Source organism: Engystomops pustulosus, chromosome 10, assembly GCF_040894005.1.
Source record: "Engystomops pustulosus chromosome 10, aEngPut4.maternal, whole genome shotgun sequence".
Taxonomy (NCBI): domain Eukaryota; kingdom Metazoa; phylum Chordata; class Amphibia; order Anura; family Leptodactylidae; genus Engystomops; species Engystomops pustulosus.
The window spans coordinates 18,109,962-18,137,099 of NC_092420.1; the positions used below are offsets into that span (position 1 = coordinate 18,109,962).

Sequence of the window (27,138 nt, forward strand, 5' to 3'; positions counted from 1 at the left end):
TACCTCTTTAAATGTCAGTGTGTGGGACTGCCCACTGGACCCTTCCTTATATGTTTACTATAAAATCCTATATATGGTATATCATATGTATGACATGTATATGTTGGCTCAGCTCAGATAACTCCTTAACATATTTTTCATGGCAAGAGCCCCTTGAAAGAGGCCATGGATAACAAATTTAAGAAGATTCCCACAGTCATAGTGTCTGGATCTATGTGTAATGTCCCTGGTTTATCATGCTTGATATTGATGGTAGATTTCCTCTAAAGGGAGCCTGTCAGGGTGATTTGGGACACTAAGCTAACTACAGGTCATTAAGGACCTGTGGCTTAGTAGTAAAAATTGTCCTATAACATCTCTACTTGTGGCTGCTATTAAAAAAAACAAATATCTTATTTGTGCTCCCGGCACTTGCAGGTTACTACAATGAAGCTGACGTAGTACATCCTGCATGTGCATTCCAACATGGATGTACTACATCGGCATCAATGAAGCGACGCATGGGTGCCAGGAGCATTAGAGAAGAGTATTTGTTTCTTCAGTAACGACTACATACGGCACATGTGCACTGACGCTGGTGCCAAGATATATAGAAAGCCCGGGTGGATATGATAAAGGTTGATTTCGGACAACAAATCACTGTTCCTTAGGGATCTGTACTTGGTTTAGTTTCCAAAATTGCCCTGATAGGTTTCCTTTAAATCCCCATATGAAAATAAATGGAATATTTCTGCTCTCTATTGTCAGACAACACGGATGTCCCACAAATGGAATCAAATCAGAATTGATTCTTAATTGGGCCTCATAAATCTCCAGCTATTTTTACTGCCCTGGCTGTATAGCGGGTGGAGTATGATAAATAAGGCCGGCGCGGTGACAGAGCCCCGTGGCACGAACTCATTTACAGACAACAAAAAAACATTGTATCTGCCTCAGGAGCGGCGCTCTGCTATTCCGGGACTCATTTGCAGAGCATGAATTGAAGCGTTTATTCCTCTTTATCTGGATATAAGATGTATGGGCTGTTTAGTATTCAGAAAATAAGAACCTGGAATATGGCACCTGATCATCATAAATCCTGCATGACGGAGGGGGCCGCCAACCAAAACAATGCCCCATTTATCTTACTGGGAAATGACTTTGCGTTATGGGGGGAAATGGCTGATACTATAGATGCAATTAGGGCTGCTATAAAACAGACAAGGTGAGAGCGTGATCTATGGTACGATCCCATCAAGGGAAGGATGCATTGTGGGAGATTTATTAGCGTGCCGGCGTGAGGATGCAAAGCGACTACCACATCGCGAATATCCTCAACTTGTTTTCTCAGTGACCTCCTATTATTCCGCCTGGAAATACTTCCATTAACCGGTTAAATTACCGTATATACTCGAGTATAAGCCGAGGCCCCTAATTTTACCACAAAAACCTGGTAAAACCTATATTTTTTTTACTCGAGTATAAGCCGAGTTTGGGTTTTCAGCACATTTTTTTGTGCTGAAAAACTAGGCTTATACTCGAGTAGATATGGTATGTCTCTTGTTCCTCCTCCTTCCTGTTGTCAATAAAAATGGCCGCTTAAAAACAGTCCGACGCTGTAGACAGAATATCGAGGAAAGACAAAGCAGAGTTCAAGAAGAAAGATAATCTACCATCAAAATCCATCATGATAAACCAGGGACACTTCCTTCCTTCTAAAATCAACTTTTAAAATTGTGCTAATGTTAATGTGTTACTACAGCCCCTCATTGCTGCAAATTTACCAGCTGTTACAATGAGCAGAACATGTCTCACCCACCCCCCTTACTCTCTCCCTCCTCCCACTTCCTGTATAATCTAGCATCAACAAGGGAGACCTGATCTGTTCATTTTAACAGCCTGTGAAGCTACAGCACTGAAAGCTCTGGAAACACCACAAGAACCCTTCAGGCTCATTAGCATAATTCTGAAAGTTGATTTTAGAAAGAAGGAGGCCTTGGGTAACAAATAAAAGATGATTGCCACATTCACGGTGCCTGGATCTATGAGTAATGGTCCCTGGTTTATCAGGATGGATTTTCATGGTAAAGAAGCTGTCAGCAGGAATGTCATTTTTAGCTGGTGACAGGTTCTAATAGCCTATGCGATGCTGATTAAAAAAATTCCTTTGTCAGCATTCTAAATTATTTCAGTAGTTTATATTACTTTATTTCACATTACCTGGCTCCCGGCCAAACCCAAAACGTCTGGTCCGCTCATCTCTATAGGAGTTATCTACTCCATAGACCTCATTTTAAATCATTATGGAACCAATGGGTGTCTGACACTTCAACCCCTCACTAGTGGCCCAACCAGAACCCTAAACCCAAGCATCAGGTCCGCTCATCTCTACTCCTATATCTACAAGAGGCTGCTCTTTATCCTAGATTTTTATCTAGGCATGCCTACAAGTCATGTTTCTTGGGTAGAGGGAGTCGTCCATGTCCTTTAAATGCCAAACCCAAAATTTGGTGCTTACCAAACCCATAATGTCCCCATGGCAATGGCTCGTCTCTCTTCTATGGCTGATACATACATACTATAGGCTATGGGGCAGATTTACTTACTCGGTCCATTCGCGATCCAGCGGCGCGTTCTCTGCGCTGGATTCGGGTCTAGCCGGGATTTATTAAGGTAGTTCCTCCGCCGTCCATCAGGTGGCGCTGCAGCGCTGAAAAGCATCGGAACGCACTGGAGTTCACCGGCTCGGGCTGAGTGAAGGTAAGTGCAAGCTCCGCGACAGATTTTATGTTTTAAATGCGGCGGGTTTTCCGAATCCGTCTGGTTTTTGTTCGGCCACGCCCCCCAATTTCCGTCGCGTGCATGCCAGCGCCGATGCGCCACAATCCGATCGCGTGTGCCAAAATCCCGGGGCAATTCAGGGAGAATCGGCGCAAATCGGAAATATTCGGGTAACGCGTCGGGAAAACGCAAATCGGGCCCTTAGTAAATGACCCCCTCTGTATGATTTTGAGGCTGAGCTGCACTACCAGACACAACCTATGAACAAGTGTGGCGCTGTTTCTTAATCAAGCCACTACACCATAATATTGGAGATGTTCCCATTCCGTTATTATGAGTCTAATAACTAACACAGAGGGAAGGCGAAGCCAAACTCTGAATGTTCATCGCCGATCACTCTCATACATGCAGCCTCTCACGGAGATATTAATTATAGGGAAGGATTAATCACTGCGTGCCTCTAATGTGCGTCATCTATCAAATAGTGAAGGTTCACGATGCCGGGCGCACACTCAGCCTCCGTGATTAGCGGAGGTTACCGTGTATTAAAAATCAAAAACACCTAAAAATATAAAGAAGAAAGTTCTAAAGTCACAGAGGGGCCAACACTAGTCATAGGTATTAATCAAATACCAAATAATTAACATTCTCCAAAATCTAAGAAAACAAAGTCACATTATCAGTCCCTCCTCCCCGATATGTTATATGTGCATTTCTTTACAATATTTAGCTTATGCCATCCAAAAAGTAAGAAGCAGAATTTACTCTTTCAACAGTTTTATAGTATTCTTCCACATGATGTGCTGTAAGTGCCCTCCGCTCTGCCAATACTGCCCCACACATAATCCCTGCTCCTCACAGGACCTTCAGCTTCACTCTATTATCATCCGCTCTGCTCACAACCGCCTCCAGGACTTCTCCCGTGCTTCCCCCATACTCTGGAATTCTCTACCAAAATGTGCAAGACTGTCCCCACCTTCCACACCTGAAAACCCACCTGTTCCGAATCGGCTACAATACACATTGGCCCACATTTATTATAGCGTTTGTGCCAGCTTTTTGTCGAAGTTGTCGAAGTATTGTGTCGCGGCTGCATTGTGCAGAGAAAAGGGCGTTCTAGAACGTATTCGCACCCTAACCATTTTTATATCGGAAGTCTGACATGATACAAGCTGCCAGATGTAACTCCTTAGTTATATCTCATAGACTGTAAGCTCTTGTGTCACCCCCTATCCTCACAGACTGTAAGCTCTTGTGTCACCCCCTATCCTCATAGACTGTAAGCTCCTGTGTCACCCCTCATCCTCATAGACTGTAAGCTCTTGTGTCAACCCCTCATCCTCATAGACTGTAAGCTCTTGTGTCACCCCCTCATCCTCATAGACTGTAAGCTCTTGTGTCACCCCCTCATCCTCATAGACTGTAAGCTCTTGTGTCACTCCCTCATCCTCATAGACTGTAAGCTCTTGTGTCACCCCCTCATCCTCATAGACTGTAAGCTCTTCTGTCACCTCCCATCCTCATAGACTGTAAGCTCTTGTGTCACCCCCTCATCTTCATAGACTGTAAGCTCTTGTGTCACCCCCTCATCCTCATAGACTGTAAGCTCTTGTGTCACCCCCTCATCCTCATAGACTGTAAGCTCTTGTGTCACCCCCTCATCCTCATAGACTGTGAGCTCTTGTGTCACCCCCTCATCCTCATAGACTGTGAGCTCTTGTGATCAGGGCCCTCACTCCAATTGTATCATATGACTGTTTGTAATCTGTAATGTAATACAATTTATGAAGCTACGGAATATGATGGAGCTTTATAAATAAAGATTATTAATGTAATAGGAGATAATTAAGCTCAGAGAAATATGCAGCTGCAATGGCTAGTGTATTCGACTTTTACACCATTCTCACTACATTCAGAGATTGGGGCAGATTTACTTACCCGGTCCATTCACGATCCAGCGGTGCGTTCTCTGCGCTGGATTCGGGTCCGGCCGGGATTTATTAAGGCAGTTCCTCCGCCGTCCTGCGCTGAAGAGCATCGGAACGCATTGGAATACACCGAGCCGGGCTGAGTGAAGGTAAGTGCAATTTTCGCGACACATGCAGCGTTTTTTCCGAATCCGTCGGGTTTTCGTTCGGCCATGCCCCCCGATTTCCGTTGCGTGCATGCCGGCGACGATGCGCCAAAATCCGATCGCGTGCGCCAAAATCCAGGGGCAATTCAGGGGAAATCGGCGCCAATCGGAAATATTCGGGTAACACGTCGGGAAAACGTGAATCGGGCCCTTAGTAAATGACCCCCATTATGTTATAGAGCTGATCTGCTGTATCTAAGCTGCCATTATATAGGCATCCACCTCACATAGAGCTGAGCTGCTGTATCTAAGCTGCCATTATATAGGCATCCACCTCACATAGAGCTGAGCTGCTGTATCTAAGCTGCCATTATATAGGCATCCACCTTACATAGAGCTGAGCTGCTGTATCTAAGCTGCCATTATATAGGCATCCACCTTACATAGAGCTGAGCTGCTGTATCTAAGCTGCCATTAAACAGGCATCCACCTTACACAGAGCAGAGCTGCTGTATCTAAGCTGCCATTATATAGGCATCCACCTTACACAGAGCTGAGCTGCTGTATCTAAGCTGCCATTATATAGGTATCCACCTTACATAGAGCTGAGCTGCTGTATCTAAGCTGCATACATCTGGACCCAGTAGTAAAGTACAGGGTGTATAGAACCTTTACACCATTATTACAGTTGTTACATTCTATACTTTTTACTCCATAATTTATCCCAATATCAAATATTAAACTAATGCCTGATCCCTGAAGAACAGAACGATCCCCCAGTACTGAGCACATTCTTCCTCGCTGAATTCATTTAGTAGAAAAGTTCATTTTTTTTTGTTCCCTGGTTCCCCAATATATAATATAATTTGGCCAGTGTTACCTTAATGACTTATTTATTCTATTCTTCCCTTTTGTAAGGTTCTGTAATCTCATGGTGACCCCCGAGAAATAGATGATTTTGGTTTGTCCCAAGGAGATCACTATCATCCTGGGACATGATACTGCATAGACTGTACCATAAAGCCCCTCTATAGGGGGGGGGGGGAAGATCCTTTCATTCCTATATCAGTTACTGCTGATGAGTTGAGAGGTTACAGTCACACAGTTGGTAAATGTGGATGTAGAAAATGATCTGTTGCATATGAGAATACATAGAGGAGGACCACACTGTCCTCCCAGCAGGCAGACATGACACTGTTATCGCATATAGTTTTCCCTCCCTCCCTCCTCCATATATATTCCCTCCCTCTATAGGAAGGGAAGACCCTTTAATTCCTATCCCTATATTAGTTACTGCTGATGAGTTGACAAGTTCCAGTCACACAGTTGGTAAATGTGGATGTAGAAAATGACCTGGTGCATATGATAATACATAGAGGAGGACCACACTGTCCTCCCAGCAGGCAGACATGACACTGTTATCGCATATAGATTTGGGGATATTGCAGAGCATAGAGAAATAAAGAAAGGAAATCTATAACATCATGTTTGTTTCTCATCAGAGCAAACAGTGTCTCTGACTCTCGACTTCTTTCACCTACATAATGAGCAGATGAGGGTAATGTTATGGAATAAAGAATTGAGCGTTAGTGCGTCTTTAATATCCAAAATTAAATTTGGCATCTGAAATGCATTTTTGAAAGAGTCTTCTCTCTCCCAACATCCTCATACACATGCACCCTCAGCTGGGTGGAGAGTGCATGTCTTCAGAATAGGAAGGAGGGAGTAGCTGTACATTAGATGGTCAATCAGTCCTAGCAGAATAAGCCAATAACAATGTAATGTGGACCGTGCCCTGTAGTCAAATCCCAAATATCGGAAAGAACAATAGATAAGAATCATGAAGGTACCTGAAAGGATAGGCAATGCCAATGTCAATGCGGAGGTCGCTCTGAGTTCTGTTGGCGCAATCCACACTGACTCTCAGTTCCCCGGAGTAGCCTCCACATGTTGCAAATGCAAAGATTGCAAAAAGCTGCAAGAATAGTAACAAAAGAAGAAAAAAAAAGAAACATTAATGCAAGGAAAGAGCATTCAATTTGGAAAATAAAAGTAATATGAATATGAAATGGAATGAGATCAGGTTACACTGACATGGAGTAATAATAATAAATATTAGTGGATAATAAGATGTGCTGTAGATATCAGTGCCAGGCAGCTGCTCACAAGCCACGTGAATCTATAGGAGGAAAACTACATGACCATTGTATAGACCCAGTAAGAAAAATTGGTATCTCTTAGGTGTCATATTTCTTAGTAGTCAGAAGAGAGGGGAGGGGGAAAGTGAGAATTAGCTAAGGAAGAGAGGGGAGACACATACAAAGAGAAGTGGCTGGAGGTAAACAATATGCTTCTAACTCACTCCTCGGTCTTAAAGGGGTTGGCCACCTTTCAATAAATCTCTTATATTAGATGTGCCTCTGCATTTATGTGTTGCTGTGGCTTTGCCATCGTTGAAAGCTGCAGCCTGTCTCTGTTCTCAGCATGCTTCTGCATACATACAGCTGCAGACTCTGTGTCTGCTCCAGGTCATCCATGTGATGTCATCCTCTCTCTCACCTGACAGTCCATCCACACTGACATAAGGGGGAGGAGTCTCTTTAGTAGAGCTCAGAAATGTTGAGAAGAAAGCATGGAGGGTCTGCACACAGCACAAAAGTAGAAGAACTGCTGAATCACTTGATGAACATTGAGGGATTATCTACAAGGCAGAAAAGGCACATGGGCAACTAATGTACAGGAGCGGCAAACTCCTTTCATTCACATCAGTGCAGATCAGTACTCTTCTATAATTTCCTATATTACCACCCCTTGGGTGCCTTAGGAATAAGCAACATTTTCCCCCAGCAAATTCAGTATCACATTTTAGGGTTTAAGAGAGAAACTTAGGGGACCACTCAGACAATGCTCTTGGTATAGCCCCAAATAAAATCTTAATTTGATGAAAATATCTCACATTATCAGCAAAACTTATTTCTACTAATGAAAAAAAAACTGTTAAAGGGAGAGTCTTCCAGCTATTGGGAGCACACAAATCTGCATACAGTGTTGGATAATAGTCCTGGAGAGTTGTGTGACCATAACTTTATGTATGTATTAATATTAATATTAGCAGCAGCACCATTGTAACATCCATTACTATTTCAGGATTGTAGCTGTAATTGGTGTACAGCTTGGTGTTGCAGGCTTCTGATTGGATACTGTATTACGGCAGAGGTGAGGGACAGATGGAATGCAGAGATAAAAGAACACCACAGTGTGAGGATACTCCCGCATTGCTTCAAGTCCAGCTACAATCCTGGAATATGAGTACATTTTTCACATTTCTGCTGCTACTAACAACTGAAAGGTAGACTTGCACACATTCCTAGGACCAATACTGCCACTTTGTACGATCAAAATGCTTGTAGACTCCCAATGAGGCTTTTATGGACTGATTTATGGCCACCTAACTCCTCTGTCTCATAATAACAATGCCCAGGCTCATTAGTAGATAGATACATTAAGGTCCACGTCTGAGCAGATGACTTAGTATTGACCTGCACTGGAGAGTAGTGCTCCATGACAGTAGATGTTACTCTGCAGGATAAATAATGGAGCAGATTAAGCATTCACACATCCTAATATACAATGTGACATCATCTCCGGGGATAGAAGATGAAACGTGAGCGCTACGTGTTCTCTTTGAATCCTATTATTATCAAACTACAAAATCCACTTAATCGGAAAAATACTTTGCCACTTTCGACATCGTGCACAGCAGCTCTGAAGAAGCCGCCACTTCCGAGACATTTAAATGTCACCTCACATTCTGCCTCCGGTGAAATGTACTCAACCAGCGCAAAAAGCAACGAGGGAGGAAGATGTAAACACGTAACGGATCATAGGAATGAACAGACATGTGAAAGACCATGGGACCTGCGCGACCTCTAGCATTGACCACCTACAACGGCCATTGGATATGCATTGGACTGGTGAAGGTCTGGTATTAGAGGTCTCCAAACCCAAAAGTTTCCTAACAGTTTTCCTTGTAATTTTGGTGGAAGCGTTAAAGACCCAATTGCCCCACCATCCAGTGTCGCACTGTGATACCTTAGTCCTACCGGATGAAATAATACAGAGGTCCTACTTTCTATCTACATAGCACAAATCCTTAAAGGAAATTTACCATTTGACCATTTGATTTCATGCCTTATGAACCAAACAAACCTTTCTCATACCAATCTATAACTTATGAGAATGCTCTCGCTACACTGATGCAGAAACATATTGGGGCACATTTACTTACCCGGTCCCTGCATGATCCCTGATCCGGACTGTCCGACGTGGATGAACTGTGCCGCGATTCACTAAGATCGTGCTCTCGATATCCTGCATGTGTCACCTCGCTCAGGTGCGCCGGAGTTCACCGTCTTCTTCCTGGTGCATGTAAGTGCATTGGATGCGACACACATTTAAATGTTAAAACCTGCGCGTAGTCCGTATCCGTCGGATCGTCTGTCGGCCTGCCCTCCTATTTGTGTCGCATGAAAAGCCAGCGCGATTGCGACACAATACGATCATGTGTGCCAAAAACCCCTTTTAAATCCCTGTCCAAGTGGCGCAAAGCGGAAATCGTCGGGATGTCCGAGGAAAGTGCGGTCCGCGGGGCCCTTAGTAAATGAGCCCCATCCTGTTTAATCCCTGAACTGAGTGGTTTTGCTGAAAAAAACAATTATAAAATTATGAAAATGAGGATCTGTTGCAGCTGTGGCTGCTCCAGCGCTTCTCCTCTTACCCTAATTATGCACTGCTCCAGCCTTGTCCTACCCAGCATAAGTATAACTGTGTTGTCCCTGACAGGCAGAAGTAATCAATCGCTGCACCATCCACCAGCTGCTGTGTATGAGTCACCCAGCTCAGGTTGATTAGTCCTGTCTGTTCAGTTCAGCAAGCTCTTTTATGTATGAATGCCGATATGTACCCAGCTTTCCCAAGGTCCTAAATTTTATAATAGTTTTTTGAGCGAAACCACTCGGATCAGGGATCAAACAAGATATGTTTCTGCATCAGTGTAGCTACAGCATTTGGTTCCCAATGCATGAACTCAAATGGTAGATTTCCCTTAAAGGGGTTTTGATTTTGATGACCATTCCCTTTACTAGAGTGAAAGTAACAGGCTACTGTGAGCAAACGTGGCCACCACATATCGGACAGAGCTAATGCTCCATCTCTGATAAATAATGGGGGTGCTGAGTGTTGTATCTCCACCTATCCAATACTGATTATCTATACTAACAATCGGTTATATATATATTTAGATGAATCTTCTATCAGAAATAGATGTGATGGTAGATTCCTCCTGTTGCCTTTGCCCTAATCTAATATTTATTATTCCTAGAGCCTAATGAAGCTTAAAAACATAATTGTAGTAACATTAGCTGCAGAGGCTACTGGGGCGTGGTGTAGCCTTAGCTCCTGGAGCCCGGCCAGGCTAGGACACGCCCCAGTAGCCTCTGCAGCTAATTTACATATTACTAAATTTAATTTTTTAACAAGTTAGGTTCCAGGATTATTAAATGACAGAATAGGGCAAAGGCAGCCGGAGGAATCTACCATCACATCTACTTCTAGATTCCTCATGATAGGTTTCCTTTAAGTGTAATAATTTATTTCTTAATTAGTACAAGTATGGATCTCTTACAATCTAGAGGACAAATCCAACTACAAATTGTATGGTGTACGGTCTTGTATGGTGGAATCAGTCAAAGGACCTGGTTCATCCAGGTCTCGGACCAGGGGACAAATCTTTCGGATCAGGTTTCGAACCAGGGGAAGTAAAGTCCCCGAGAAATTGCAAGTGACATCCTGTGTCGTGTCTCACACAGGCCCCCCGGGCATTATCCAAATTCATGGAAAACCCCTTAAAGCATTACACAGGGCCCCCTCCCTGCAAAGAGCGCAGTATGTAATATAGGTCCTCCTCAACAAGAGATGTCCTTTGTAAAAACAAGAGGACCCCCCACTATATGTTGGATCAGAACGCATCATATGGGTTGATGACAAGGATATGATGGTGAAATATATAAAACATACATCTTACAAAAAAGTCATGAAAATGAATCTCAGTCCAAATTCTCTATATATCTATAATACTTTCCAGATTTTGTACCCCCCCCCATCTAATTGTAGCCTGTTCTTCTTCAATAGGGAGAGTATTACAGTTCTCACATTACTACCAGCCCCCACACCATTCAGTATTATACAATGTGTGGGGCCGGGAATAAACCTGTGATTATGTCATCAACTTCGGGAGCTGACTCTTTTCCCAATACCTAATAGAGAAAAGTGAGTCTGTTCATTGGATCGGAGATTCGTTATGAAACTGGGATTTTTCAGGGGCCAAATTGAATTTTAATATTTTCTTTTTGGCTTTGGATGAATCTTTCAAAATGGCGGCTAGATGGCGTTGTCATTCATCACGCAGCTTAGGAAAGAGGGAGGGAGAATGTAAAAAAAATGAGTAAAAACTGTGTTTTAGGACTAGTAGGCCTAGTTATATAACAACTTCCAGGACAATCGGTTCAATGGATTAAAACTGGATCCAAATCTTTTGAAATATTTGATAAATATTGAATGCTTTGCCCATCCCTACTGCCACGGTTGGCTGCAGGTATCAGTAGGCCCCTGGGTGATGGAGCCTCAGTGGACCCCTTTACAGTGAACTCACATGGCGGCATTAAAATTTTAGAAACTAAAACAGACTCCTGTTCCCTAAAATATTCATTAGTTTATCATCGCAAAAATATTTTATATAAGCACCACTCATACCCTATGGATTCATTGGGGGTCATTTACTAAGGGCCCGATTCGTGTTTTCCCGACGTGTTACCCGAATATTTCCGATTTGCGCCGATTTCCCCTGAATTGCCCCGGGATTTTGGCGCACGCGATCGGATTGTGGCGCATCGGCGCCGGTATGCGCGCGACGGAAAGCGGGGGGCGTGGCCGCACGAAAACCCGACGTATTTGAAAAAACCGCCGCATTTAAAAACGGAAAATGTGTCGCTGGACTCGCGCTTACCTTCACTCAGCCGGCCTCGATGCATTTCAGTGCGTTCCTATGCTCTTCAGCGCAGCAGCGCCACCTGGTGGACGGCGGAGGAACTGCCTTAGTGAATCCCTGGCCGGACCCGAATCCACTGCAGAGAAGGCGCTGCTGGATCGCGAATGGGCCGGGTAAGTAAATCTGCCCCATTATGTATCGTCTTATATGGGCCCCCCAAAAGCCCAGGGTCCCAGGACTTGCCCGGGTATGCCCAGCACTGACGCCGGCCCTACCCACTGCCTATATACAATCTTGACAGAAGCCATTGTCAGGAGATAATCAATGCCATCCGCTCCGCCTTACAGTGGTCTTTATGTTCTGGCTTTGTAGATTTTTAGGCTATAACAATGAAATCCTCCAATTACTGCAATGGTTTTCTTTCAGGAACTTAATTATAAAACATCAATATAAAATATCAATATTCGGAAAACTGGAGAAATTAGGAAAGATGTCACACAGACGTCACCTGGTGACACAATGTCAGCAATGGTTATAATGTATCAGGCAGCAGAAGTAATGTGTTCTCATTAGATGCAATGTCATCCTATGAGCCAGGATTATTACGGGGCACATTCATGTTCTGACCTGTATAATGGGCTGAAAATATACATTTTACTTACTTCAATATTTCTCCTCCTGATGTATTCTGTCACTGGCTCCATTAGGAAAGCAATAACGTATCAGCCAGAGTCATAATTCACAGGTCACCCAGCTTATATTGACTTCTGCATTCGTTATAATACTCTGTATATTGAAGCCAGTAATTTATTGGCAGATCTTGTCTATGGTACATCACGTACGCCATCTTTACTCATCCCTGGAAGTCAAGCTAAATGGTTTCATGGCTGGGAGCCCCCACTACATTGTTGTTGGGAGACAATGCAGATACCACATGGAAAAGATGGAGAGGAGACAACCTGGATACAGAGGACCAAACGTCATCCCACCATGCAGGAGAGGACGTATGATGCGATGAGGTCCTGAGGTCCCTGTGACATTTACTTCCTACATTTGGTACCAAAATCAAGTCACGAGTAGGAGGAGCCTCTTCTGTCCTCTTTCAGTTTGGCAAATTGAGGACATTTGGAGGACCTCAAATTTGGAGCACCTAAAAAAGTGGCTTTTGTACACATATGTATAAGGATTTCATGGCTGGAGGTCCCTCTCACCTAAAGGTGTGGGCCATGGGATGGCACTCAAACTGTTCATACAGACAGTCCCCAGGTTACATATAAGATAGGTTCCATAGGTTGAATTTGTATGCAAGTTGAAACTATATATTTTATAATTGATGCTCCCGACAAAAATTTTTTTGTCCCTGTGACAATTGGAGTTTCAAAATTTTTTGCTGTAATGGGACCAAGGATTATAGATAAAGCTTCATTACAGACACTTTACAGCTGATCATTGCAGTTTGGGACTATAATAAAGCATTCAGAGAGCTTCCCCAGAGGTCACAGTGGGGTCCATCTGTAACTAGGGTTTGTCTGTAAGTCGGGTGTCCTTAAGTAAGGGACCACATGTATTATAATCCGCTACAGCCGCCATGGATGACGCCAAGGACTGGCCATGATATGGGTATTGGCTAACTATAGAGAGGTCAATGTTTCTATGAGACCCGGGGAATCAGAAAAAAAAATTCCAAAAGGCATACCATTATCTCCAAGACACTGGTATGCTTAAAGAGGACCCTTTACCATCTCATACATATGGAGAAGAACATGTAGTGGCTCCTACACAGATTCATGGGCACTTTGAATTTTATTTCTAGCCCCCACGGTTGCTTAGATATGAGTAAAGATATCTGAGCCTTATAATCCTTTGTACTGTCAGAGAGGAGGCATGTCTTATCCCAGCACCTCCTCTCTGACAGTGCAGAGGATTACAATGGTCAGATACAGAGACTGATATCTCTGGGTCAAATCCTCTATCTTCTCTGGCTACAAATATCTTCCCCTGGTTAAATTTTGGCAACTTTCATCACCTAACAATATTCACTTCTAGTCTAGAGACATGTAGTTCCCAGGAAGCTGCAGCTAGTGATGAGGAAATAATTGGCAGAGGTTGTAGCTCCACTGGGGCAGAGCCTGATGTAAATGCAGTGTCCTGCCCTGCAGAATATGTCAGTATAAGTAAGCTACGATGGTAATAATATTAATGAAGCATAGATAATTCCATTTCCTTTCATTAGAGCTGTGAAGAAGCTCCAGAAATAACCCCCTGAGCCAGCGCACGGTCACATGACCAGCTATACATAATGGCCCAGATTTATCAATAGTGTGGCAAACTGTGCTACATGCAGAAAACCTCACTAACCTGCAGGGTGGGCCAGATTATTGAATACTGACGCACGGGGGCTCATTTAGTAAGGGCCCGAATCGCTCATTTTCGTCGGTTTTCCCGAAAATTACCAGTTTACGCTGAATTGCCCCGAGGGTTTTTGGCGCACGCGATCGGATTGTGGTGCTTTGGCGGCGGGTTGCATGCGTCGGAAATCGGGGACGTGGCCGTCGGAAAACCTGACGGATTCGGAAAGACCGTGATATTTAAAAAAAATAAATGTGTCGCTTGACACGCACTTACATGCACCAGGAATAGGATGGTGAACTCCGGCGGACCTCGGCGCAGCAGTGACACCTGGTGGACATCAGGCGCACGACCTTAGTGAATCGCTGGAAGACCCGAATCCTCGTCGGAGAACGCGCCGCTGGATCGCGCCTGGACTGGGTAAGTAAATGTGTCCCACGGTCTTCAATCGTCAGGCGCACCCTGCTCCTGCAAATTGTAATTAAACTGAGTGCAACAGGTTTTTTTTGGTGCACTCAGTTTAATGGGTGTGCATCACATTTCTGTCCGACTTTAAACATAAATGTGGCGCACGGTGCGAATCGGCACCGTGAACGCCCCTTTAGGTGCAGGGTTTTGGGTCATGGCAGACACAGTGTAGCACAAAACTGGTGCAAATAATTTATAAATACATTTTAGAAATGTATTTATGTGTAAAGTACGGCAGAAAACTGCTGCAAACAGTTTAATAAATTTGGTTCTATAAGTATAAACCTTTAAGATTTCTTTTAAATCACAGCAGCTTAGATACAGCTGCCCAGCTCTATGTTTGGTCGCCACCCACACTGTTTCAGACTATAAGACGTACATTACTATAAGACGCACCTCAGATTTAGTCATCCGAAAAAGAAAAATTATGATTGACACTTATTAAAATATCACTGTTGGACACATAAACACATACAGCACTGCTACATCCATTCTCTCACACACATCCGTGCTAGATCCATTCACACACACACATAGCAATGCTACTTCCATCCACTCACACACAGCTCTGTTACAACCATTCACTCACACACAGCTCTGCTACAACTTCTCTCTCACACACAGCTCTACTACAGCCATTCACTCACACACAGCTCTGCTAAAACCATTCACTCACACACACCTCTGCTAAAACCATTCACTCGCAAACCTCTTGTTACATTCCCTCACTCATTTAGGTCTCCTACATACATTCACTCACATATTGCACTGCTACATCCATTTATTCTCTCTCACACACACAAACCTCTTATTTCTACCCACTCTCAGGCCACAATTTCATTTCTAGCCCCTTCCCCTGGCACCTATTACTGGCAGTGTGTCAGGATTTAAGGATCTCTCAGAGATTGGGTGAAATGCTTCATCGGGGCTTCACCCAATCTCCAAGACAGTGGATTGGAGGGTCTGGCAGTGCTGGATCCTTTGACTTTAAACCATAAGACATTAGAAGCAAATATGCTCCACATCCTGGTCTACATTTTTGCACTTCATCATTTTCTAATTGTATTGATAGGAATGGAGTAAAATGCTATGTAGTTTCTTCCACATGGGATTGCTGTGCATCTGGATTTTTCACCACAGCCTCCATTCATTGGCCACACACACACACTTACTGCTAATATTAGTATTAAAAGGTTAATAATCCCCAGACAAGTGGTGTTGAATTTGTGTATCATAAATCGTAGTGCAAAGAGTCAGGGAGGATTTATAATACTTAGACTGCCAAACATCAAAAGAGATCAATGAGCTATAATTTGTGTGCTCAATTTTCCTCCAGCACCCCCACAGGAGAAATGAAGCATCACAAGCTTCTTATTGACATTATATGGCATGTGGGGTCCTCCAGAACATGAGACATTCCTTTAAACACTTCTTTCTAATAACGTATGAAAGTCCTGAACTTAAGAAAGTAACTCCGCACTGAGCTTCACTTATCTAAAGTATCATTGCACATTTTCTAGCACAGCCAAGGATTACAGAATTATTTGCAGGCCTTACTTTATAGACTGCATTAATAGTAATGGATTATTGATGTGATTCAATGGCTGCATTTATTCTGACAAATTACCACATGTATAAAATTAGAATCAAATAAGAAAAGTCTGGTTGCAGTCATAAGCAGAAGTGTGTAAAGGTTCCCTAGGGTTTTTCTTAAAGGGAACCTGTCAGCATATTTTTCACTATTCCAGCTATTGACAGGTTCCCACAGCACCCTTTTTCTTTAAGCTAAGAAAAAAGCAATCCTTTCTATTCCCATAAAAAACACTTACGAGTCCGAGTACAAGTCAGTGGGGGGGGGGGGGGGTATCTTTTTTTGTCCTACCACTCCGTCCCGTCATCACACCCATCTACTCCCACCCTCCTCTGACGTATTCTCCTCGCCTGATGTCATGCACATTGAGTGGTGGAGTGGGTTTGCGTCTTCCTCCGACCCAATGAGCTTGTTTGGCTTTTCACCGTGAGTTGCTAGACAGGGAGGCACATGGGGAAACCAAAATTGTATACCCCAGGACTGATAGAGACAGGTTGGACTTATATCTGTGAAATGCTGTATTTTTGTTAATAAGAGTGAATTAGAGAATGGGGCACATTTACTTATCCGTCCCTGACGCGTTCCCTGGAGTGAATTGTCCTGACCGGAATTGTCCGACCGTGATTCACTAAGATTGTGCGCCCGATATCCTGCATGTGCCGCTTCCCCGCTCAGGTCCGATGGAGTTCACCTTCTTCTTCCCGATGCATGTAAGTGCTTGATCTTGCGACACAATATGAAAGTTAAATCCTGCGCTCAGTCCGAATCAGTTGGATCGTCCGACAGCACGCCCCCCGATTTCTGTCGCATGAAAGCTAATGCAGTTGCGCCAAAATCCGATCGCGTGCGACACAATCCCCTGCTAAATACCTGTTCCAGTGGCGCAAATCCTGAAAATTTCAAAAATCCAACGAAAGTGCGATCCGCAGTCCCTTAGTAAATAAGCCCCCACCCCTCTTCATAGAGGAACATGGCGCACGGCGCTATATGCCGTGAAAAGATAGGACGTGTCCTATCTTTTCACAGGGTACAGAGCGGTTCAGAACCGTACTACTCACGTAGGGTGCCGTCGCCTGTATATACGCCCCCCATACGGCAGTGTGAATGCAGCCTAAGGCTGTAATTTATTTGTTTCTCTATGATGGATTATTAAAGAAGAATATTGCTGCTCCCTTATACCATGATTATTCTGGATTCTTCTACATTTTTCAGCTTCAAACCAGATCTCACATTTAAGATTCCCCAACAAAAACGGCTTAAATGTCAGCAACTTTTCGACAAACTTAAATGAACAGTAGAAGTGACTTTATCTGAGGAAAATCTTTCCTTCTCTACTTACTTTCCCTCCTTCTCTCGTAATCTACTTTTCACTCTGAATTCCACCTTTCTAACAAATCAGGACAGGAGCTCACAGAGTTGTCAGATTACATAGAAGTCTATGGTCTCCATCCATCATTTCATGGTCCCCGATCCCAGTCTCATTCTTTTCAAGCAAATGACACTTTTAACAAGCAACGGTGGCTGAATTGTATCCGGCAGGCCAAAGAGTCGGTCCAGTGTTCTGGAGGAGGCGACCTGCTGCATACTGAGGGGAGATCAAACTAGAGATTAAAACTGCGCATAACAGTCCCGGAACAATCGTACTCCCTATTTACACAGTGGGGCTCATTTACTAAGGGTCCGAATGCCGCACATTCGTTGGGTTTCCCGAATATCGCTCTTTTGCTCTGAATTGCCTCTGGTTTTTGGCGCACGCGATGAGATTGTGGCCCATCGGCACCGGCTTGAGAAATTGGGGGGCATGGCCGTCGGACAACCCGATGGATTCGGGTCAGAATTTAAAAAAGGAAATGTATCGCAAGATCAAGCACTCACATGCACCGGGAAGAAGCAGGTGAACTCCGGTGGACCTCGGTGCAGAAGCGACACCTGCAAGAACGCACAATCTCAGTGAATCACGCCGGACCCATATCCTCATCGGACAACCCACCGCGGGATCGCGACAGGACCGGGTAAGTAAATGAGCCCCAATGCACTACTGATTTCTGAAGAGTTTGTTGGAACATAAGAAGGGGATCAATATTTCAAGGTATTTCAGCACTTTCTCCCCTTTTGCTGTCTTTATGCAGTGTTAAAGATCGTGGACATTTCTCAGGAGATCCAGACGTTTCTTAAGATGAAGCAGTTACAAATTGCCGCAGATCTTTGTGTCAGGCGGTTGTCAGGCGATGATCTCGGCAGAGCTGAATTTGCTGTAACCTTTTATCTATCTAAGCAAAGATAAATTACTGTCAGCGATGACTGACTACAGCCTGACAAGTAATGGGCAAAATTGCCCCATGATATCTAATAGACGCCAAATAGTTACCTATACGTAGTTACTAGAGGTTTGAACGTGCTAAAAGTGGATTTAAGTAAATATAAGTTGATGTTTTTTTAAAGGGGTTGTATAGGATTAGAAAAACATGGCTGCCTTGTTACAGAAACGGCGCCCCACCTGTCCATAGCATTAGTGGTGTATAATATAGGCAGTTTGGAAGGTAGCCAGGGGCTCGAGCCTTCCAGGGGGCCCATGACCACTCAAACAATCCACTAAAATTTATACTGAGAAGGGCCTTCACCCATGAGATTTTCATACATCTGTTCCTGATCTCAATACACAGTAAACAAGAGACTTTGGGGCAGATTTTCGACGGCCACGCCCCTTGATTTCCGCCGCATGCATGCCGGCACCGATGCAACACAATCCGATCAAGTGCGCCAAAAACCTGGGCGGAATTCAGCGCAAATCAGTAATTTTCAGGCAACCCGACGAAAAACGCGTTTTGGGCCCTTAGTAAATGACCCCCTTTGTGTAATTTTTTAAGTCCTCGAAAGGTCCTGACACCACAGATTAAGAGCAAACAGAAAGGGCTCATCCTCCATTCCCCAAGAAGCTGATTCTAGTCCCGTATATAGGAAGTGATTTCCAAAATTGTAGTGGAAACAATATTCATACAGCCATGGACCATGGTGGTCTTAATCCGCATCTGGTTCATAGCTTGTATTTGGTATTGCAGATGTATTGAAGTGAATAGGGATGAACCACAAGCCACAAGATTCTCATCTTTTATATATCACCAAAAACATGTTTATATGTACTTTAGAACCAAAGATATGGACGTCTGAAGTGACACTTCCCCGGCAGCCTCTAAACTTGACTCATCTAAGGCATATATGACTCTTCTCTGCTAACTTTCACATGACTTTGGAGGAGACCTTTTATAGGTAAATGGGCAAGATTTCACATGAAAGAGGGAATTCTAGTCTTTCTTACTCAACCTGAGGGGGGTAGTAGTATAATGGGGTAAAATCTGATGACAGGTGCCCGTTAAGACAATGCTTAAGACTTCTTCCATATATCCAGAGCCACTTTGGAAGACTCTCTGCAGCAAATTAAAGGGCAATACCATACTATATTATGTAAAAGCCATTTGGGGCACATTTACTAAGAACAGTGCAGTGTGTACTATGTGCAGTTGCCTGTGTAGTGTACAGAGGGCGCCAGATTCAGGATTTCTAGCGCCAGTTCTTCATGAATCTAGTGCTCCCTGCACTGACCCGACAAAGGGCTTGTGACACATTTCTGTAGGACTTTGCAAGATAAATCTGGCTCAAGGTCGGACTGAGCACAGGAGCGCCCCCTTCAGTGAAGAAATCTGTGTTGCATGATGCCTTGTGCAGCTGCTAAGGATGAAAATTTGTTGAAAATGTTGAATGCATTAAATCTAAGAAACCTCCTTAACAGCTGAGTTTCATATTATTTGACCTTTCAGGACCCTCAACAATTACGTCCAAGTGGAAAAACGCTACAAGGTGCATCTCTCTGTATAGGACCTGTCCTGCGCTGCGCTACATGGGCAGTCTGTTGATTTAAATCGTTGCCTCCTTTAATAGGGGCCGCTCCACTGATTCTGACAATTTCTCTCCAGCCGCTTTCATGAGTAATCACTTCCATTATTTTTGGATTTCTACTGTCAGAAGGGCGGAGCCAGGTAGAGCATTTAATTAGCATATTGGGTGCTGAAACTATCGCTCTCTATTGTCTCTATTGGTGACTCGGGAGTGGTGGGAACTACCGATATAATTCCAGCTGTACCAAGATCAGTGAAGCAATTGAAAGGGTTTTCCAGGAATTCGGGAAAACCCAATGGGGTCGGCTTTCTCTGCTCAGATTTGTAGAATTTATGGAAATTCTTGGGGTAAGGGTGGCAACTGAGTAACATAGGGGGTCATTTACTAAGGGCCCGATTTGCGGTTTCCCGACGTGTTACCCGAATATTTCCGATTTGTGCCGATTTTCCCTGAATTGCCCCGGGTTTTTGGCACACGCGATCGGTTTGTGGCGCATCGGCGCTGGCATGCACGCGACAGAAATCTGGGGGGCGTGGCCGAACAAAAACCCGACGGATTCGGAAAAACCGCCGCATTTAAAACAAAAAATTGGTCGCACGGGCCATACTCACATGCACCAGGAAGAGATCAGTGAACTCCGACGCAACTCGGCGGACCTCGGCGCAGCAGCGACACCTGGTGGACATCAGGCGCAGGACCTTCATGAATCGCCGGAAGACCCGAACGCTCGTCCGAGAAGCCGCCGCTGGAACGCGAATGGAACGGGTAAGTAAATGTGCCCCAGTGTGTCCTTAGTGGCTACCAGTTCCCAGTTTGCACTGGAACTTCTTGTCTTTGGCTGCCAAGCCTGGACGGTGGTGCCGGGTGCTCACTGGACCCGCTCCGGCCAATCACCTGTTTACTTGGCCCATGAAACGTCATGTCTTCTAAGATCACAAGTTATGTCTCATGGTCAGAGGAAGCCACAGAGTGGCAAAAGAGGATTCTGCTGGTGGCCACAGCTAAAAACTAGAAGTTACAGGGCAAACTGGGAACTGGTAGCCAGAACTGCTAGCGGGAGTTTCAATGTGTACTTCCAGCAGGGTGCAGAAGCCAAAAACAGGTAGTATTGGTGTAAACTGGGAACCAGTAGCTTGTAAGTACAGCTTCAGAAATATCACACCTGCCCAGGCCCCTAAGAGGATTTCCAAAATTTTGAATAAAATAAATTGGGGTTAATGAAGGTAGTAAAGCAGCCTCCTGTGCAGTACCTCACTTCCCCTGCGGAGGCACGACAGTGAAATCAAATATTTATTGATCCAATGATCACTGAGGGTCCCAGCACCATTATAAAAAAAATCAACATCCAAATGAGTTATTTAGCGGAAGTGAACCTGTGCGAGCGAGAAGAGCATAGTCAGATCTCTCCTGAGAGCAATTATTAGCGTCCTGTATACAGAGCATAAACAAACAACCGTAGGGTTAATTAGCCCAGGTTACGGCTTCTGGGTAATTGCCGGACCGGCTCAGTGTGCGAATGCTGGGAGACGCGGAGCAGATGCTGGCGAGCAGTACTTAGCAATACTCTGGCTATTTATCTCGCACTGATTTAACAACATTTCTGCTCGGCCATCAATTATGGATGAGGTATCCATCTCCCGCCGCCCCGAGAAATATTCCTCCCAACACCGAGCACTTAAACATTCTAAAACAGGCGGAAAAAAGAGAAGAACCGACTGCAGCTCCATCACTCGTAAATAATAGATCACATCAAATTTTCCTCGTATTTTCGTAAAACTCTTCGGAGGTTTCATGAAATTCTATCGCGTGTTCTATATTCTTATATATCCGGAAAAACATCAATATTGCTAATAAATGTATTTCCTAGATAGAGAGGAATTGGCGCAGTCTGCTAAATCTAACATTAGCTCTGTCATTTGGATACAGCCAGAAATTTTTGTAGTTGGTAGAACCTAAACTTTTTTGAGTTATAGATGGCACCCCCCCCCCTATTTTTTTTTTGTAGGTGGGTTCTCCATGCATTGCCTCACACCCATGCTGACATCAGGTGTGAAGAGACTCTATTTTTAAGTGTCAAGTCCTGCCTAGTAGCAGGTGACTGCAACCCTCATGCTATCCCTCCTTTTGCTGCAGGAGGTGCTGCCTGAGGTGAGAGGCTCATCTTGCCTCATGGCTCGTGCACCCTTGGTAGTCCACTTGAGGGTGGACATTGAGATGTTGCAGAAGGATTGGATTAAGGGGATCAAAGTGTAACCCATTGCTTTACAACAAATCTTAAAAGGTCTGTCCAGAGGTTGACGATCCTTCAAAAACAGCGGCACAGCTGACCATGGTTTGTGCCGGTATTGCAGCTCAGCTTTATAGAAATGAATGGAGCTTAGTTGCAATACCACTCACTACCCATGGTCAGGAGAGGAGCTGTTTTTGAAAGAAAGAAGCCATGTTTTTTAACCTCCGGACAACCCCTTTAAAGCATAATATACAACCCAGAACCTGTTGGGGGGTCTCTGTGTCTCCATACTATGTGTTGTCATATAAGAATAAGGTAATGTGACATCTGATTGTGTCTGAAATAGAAGTAGGACACATGCTCCGAAACTTCTTTACATGACATCTTTTTGCCTTTTTTAGGTTGTACCCTGATACACCTATTGGTAACTCCCATATAGATTGCAGCACGGGGTCTCACTGTTCCTTTGCACTGGGGTCCGGATGAGAGGAAACGCTAAGACTCACTTCTTGACTTGACAGTGATTGTTTTACGGATCAATATCACGGTCATTGACAATAGGTAACGACCTAATGGTGAGTGATGACCGTCTTTATACTGCGCTGAGGAATATGTTGGAGCCATATATACGTTTATTCCGTCTAGCTGGATGGGCAGGGAACAGAAGGGCTCAGTTCTTGACCGGTTTGATTGATTGTCGTGCGGATCAATATCACGGTGATCGACAACCTGAGGAGCCGCGGCAGGATCGGGCAGCGATGATGAATAGGTAACAGCCTAATTCTATTTACCGGCGGTATAATGTAATGACAAAGCAGTGCACAAGCCCCGCGCAGTTTTCCCACTAATTCCCACTTAATGATCTGTCTCCATTCCTTAGTTTCCTGCGCAGCGAGCACATTTAGAGACAGATGTTTGGGGAGGGGGGAGCCCAGCGCACTAGGAGGCAGTAGAGCGGACGGGTGCATTTAGGCAAAATAACATTATTTAAGATTTGCCCTTTTGCGAAGATAAAAAGATCACTGAACCGCATAGTATTCCCTTGTCAGAGGAAGATCCGCCGTGACTGGGAGGGGGTAGTGAAGGGCTGATCCCGAGGACTTGATACAGTCGCTTCTGGGACCGAGTTGTTATCTATTAGTGTAAACTTTGTTTCGAGCCTACAGGTCTGTTCACATGACTAAGTATCCACTGTGTGCCTTGTACTGGCAGTAAAACTGAAGCTACAATCAAGTATGAATCAGATGTAGCAGGGCTGAATCGGTACAAAGTGACATATCCCCTCTGTATGCAGTGTGCAGGGTCCACTTGTTCCTGCTGTTACCCCAAATACATTCTTCCTATAATATTGACTGCATGTTAATATAAGGCAAAGTAATAATCATAATTATAATTCATATATATATAGTGCACACAGATTACGCAGCGCTGCACAGAGTTTGCCAAATCAGTCCCTGCCCCCAATGGGGCTCACAATCTAATCACCCTACCAGTATGTTTTTGGAGTGTGGGAGGAAATTGGAGGACCCGGAGGAAACCCACACAAACACAGAGAGAACATACAAACTCTTTGCAGGTTTTGAACCTGGGGCTTGAACCCAGGATCCTAACGCTGCAGGGATGTAATGCTAACCACTGAGCCACACACCCTGGTGACAAGGTGTATTCCCTGTACAGCTCTCCAGTATATGGTGACGCTATATAAATATATAGTCATATGTAAAACTATAACATTTAGCAATAAGTAACAAATTCAGCTCTTGCTATATTACAAAAATGTAACAAAACTATTAAATACATAAATAAATAAATTACATAAATAAATAAATTACATAAATAAATATATAAATAAATATAATGATACAATTGGCTCATCCAATTTTATCCAAATGTGTTCTACTAAGGAGGATTAAAGATTTAGAATATTTTAAACAATGCTTCAAAGCAATTTTAAGATCTTGCTTGACATGTATTCAAAGGATAATGTGCCACACTACGGTATTCTCATATAAGATCAATGATGGGCTCGTTAGCATAAAAAAACTAAATAAATATTAAAAATAAAAAAAAATGATATTCATTCCCTTAAAGATATGCAGAACTATTTTAATGATATAGAAAAACCTGAAAGATAACATAAAATAAAGATCACATCTAATAATTTAATCAATAAAATAATAATAATAAAAATCTATAATGTAATATAAATAAATACCGATAAAAAATAAAACAAATAAAGGAAAGATAAAGTGTAATATCAATAAATAATAAGTAATAATTAAAATAAAAGATATATATAAAATTAAATATGTAACTTCCCCACACCCACAGATCAATATGATATAAATCTGTAAATGAATCAGACTTACCGGAGCGAATATCACCATACACATTTACAAAGGAATTGATAATCCAACTCTGCTCTGTGGAAATGTATCAGAGGTTGTAGCATGCTAAACCGGACGAGATTCCCTAAAGCTTCTGTGTAGCCCCTTCCAGCTGCTTGTCTATTGCATGAAGTGGAGTAAATCAAGAGGAGCAGGGAAATCGATGCAAGGAAAGTGAGATGTTAAAGCGATGCCGAGGAAGAAAGAAGCCTCAGATCCCTTGTCTTCCAGGTTGGCAAGAATTGTCATAACATTGAGGATTAGGGTAGAAAGCCCCCTGGATCTGGCACCACTTTTACTAGCGGCAGAGATCTTCCCCTGTGTTTGGAGGCTTAGCTGTACTCTATGTGCAGAGCCAGGCTCATAGTACAAGGGTGGGGGGCATATCCTATGTATAGATTCACAAATACATTCAGGGGGGAGGAGACATGCACCGGCTGCTATCTGCATAGTGGTGCCCGAATAAAGAGCAACTTTTATCTTTTTGCTTGTGATGTGACCACTTGTTGGGTATAATTGATATTACTGGCTCGTAATATGAGAAAATATAGAAGTGAAGAGGAATCAGTGGAGCGGGGACTCTCCAGCTGTTCTGAAACTACAACTCCCAGCATGCACTGAGGCTACAGATGTCAAGAGCAAGATGGGAGTTGTTGCTGTGTAGAAATCTAAATAGTTGTTAGCTATATATTTATATATATCTTATAATATATATACGTTAGTACATTAAGTAAATGAATGGATGAGCAGGATCCTAAAATCATAAAGGGTAGGAATTGTGGGGGCTGAATCTTTCTACAGTCTTGAGACAGTCCTACGAGTGAGACCACAAAAGAACTAGGATTTCTACACTGCCAGTTGCATTACAAATGGGCTTTCTGGAGCTTTTGAATGTCCTACAAATTGAGATTCAAAAGGTGGTCAGGGGTGTCCCACAAAGACACTTAGGGGCATATTTATCATCAGTGGCGTAGAAGCCCTGAAATAATCCCAAATGCTGATTTATTGCTAGCACTTGTGATTATTTAGCCCACTCCGACACCTTCACGAAGGGGAGGCCCGGCAGGACGATGGTGGGCCGTCGCGGGGCGTTACTGTCCCCACGTCTGCACACTCGCTGCAGCCGGCAACTTTTCAGATGTAGAAAGGCTGCTTAGGACACCCCCTGATACATCAAGAGGCTTTACTTTTAGACAGATTGATAAATCTGCCCCATTGGGTCATAACCTTTTATCATTGATATGAAAACAGGGCAATGAAAACATTTTTTGACCTCAAGCTCTTAGACCAGCAGTGGCGAACCTATGGCACATGTGCCAGAGGTGGCACTCAGAGCCCTTACTATGGGCACCTGCGCCATCACCCGAGCGGAGAGTTCACCAGACCGGACTCAAGGTCTCTTGCAGCCCAGTACCCTGGAAAGAACCTACAATGATAATCCAAAACTTCTTCTCCTTCCTTCTAATGTATTGGTGTCCTCGGGTGCCTATACAATTTAAACCTGTGACAGGATTAAATTACTGCTGAAATTGTCGCATTGGCACTTTACGAAAAATATGCAGGTTTTTGTTGTAGTTTGGGCACTTGGTGTCTAAAAGCTTTGCCATCACTGTCTTAGACTATAGAGAACTATAGACTATTTTCTGTTCTTCTGCTCATTCAGGGGACCATAGACATTAGATGAGTTTGCCCAAAGCAGTCTATTTCAACAGGACTAGAGATGAGTGGACCCATAATTTCAGTTTGGGTTAGGCCACGCGACCCAGAAGTATTGTGGGATTGTTGGCCAAATGGTAAATTGACGCCCCTTATTACTAGCCATGGCCATGATTGGGATGTCCAATATATATTTGTATACTCACACAGTTATACAATTATGTGCACACATTTATGCGCTAATATATTTATACACTATTCATACATTTTTACACTAACACAGATGTAGCATAATGGGGCTCATTTACTAAGGGTCACACTACTCACTTTCGTCAGACTGTTCGCCTTTTTTCGGGGATTGCAGGCTTGGACAGGAATTTCACAGGGGTCTGCACTGGGATTGTGTCGCACGCGATCGGATTGTGGCGCGGCTGCGCTGGCTTTCGTGCAACACAATTTAGTGGGCGGGCCGTCGGACGATCCGACTGATTCGGACTGAGTGCGGGATTGAACTTTCAAATTGTGTCGCAAGCCCAAGCACTTACATATACCGGGAAGAAGAAGGTGAACTCCGGCGGACCTGAGCGGGGAAGCGGCACATGCAGGATATCGGGCGCACGATCTTAGTGAATTGCGGCACAGAGCACTATCTTTGAACAATGCACTTTTGGTGAACTCTGCGGA

General features: G+C 43.8%; 1 protein-coding gene across 2 annotated transcripts in view; it reads right to left on the reverse strand.

Moving 5' to 3' along the window:
• SYNPR (synaptoporin) overlaps positions 1 to 27,138 on the reverse strand; it is a 132,307-nt gene that overhangs the window by 28,959 nt on the left and 76,210 nt on the right. The window contains exons 1-2 of one of the 2 annotated variants that reach the window (XM_072128740.1): positions 24,781 to 25,160; positions 6,685 to 6,809 (exon numbers count right to left, since the gene is read on the reverse strand). In XM_072128740.1, the coding sequence (XP_071984841.1) occupies positions 6,685 to 6,809; positions 24,781 to 24,804 (149 nt within the window). In that variant the 5' untranslated portion in view covers positions 24,805 to 25,160. Of the gene's footprint in view, positions 1 to 6,684; positions 6,810 to 24,780; positions 25,161 to 27,138 lie in introns of those variants that run through there. The other variant, XM_072128739.1, reaches the window with a different exon arrangement.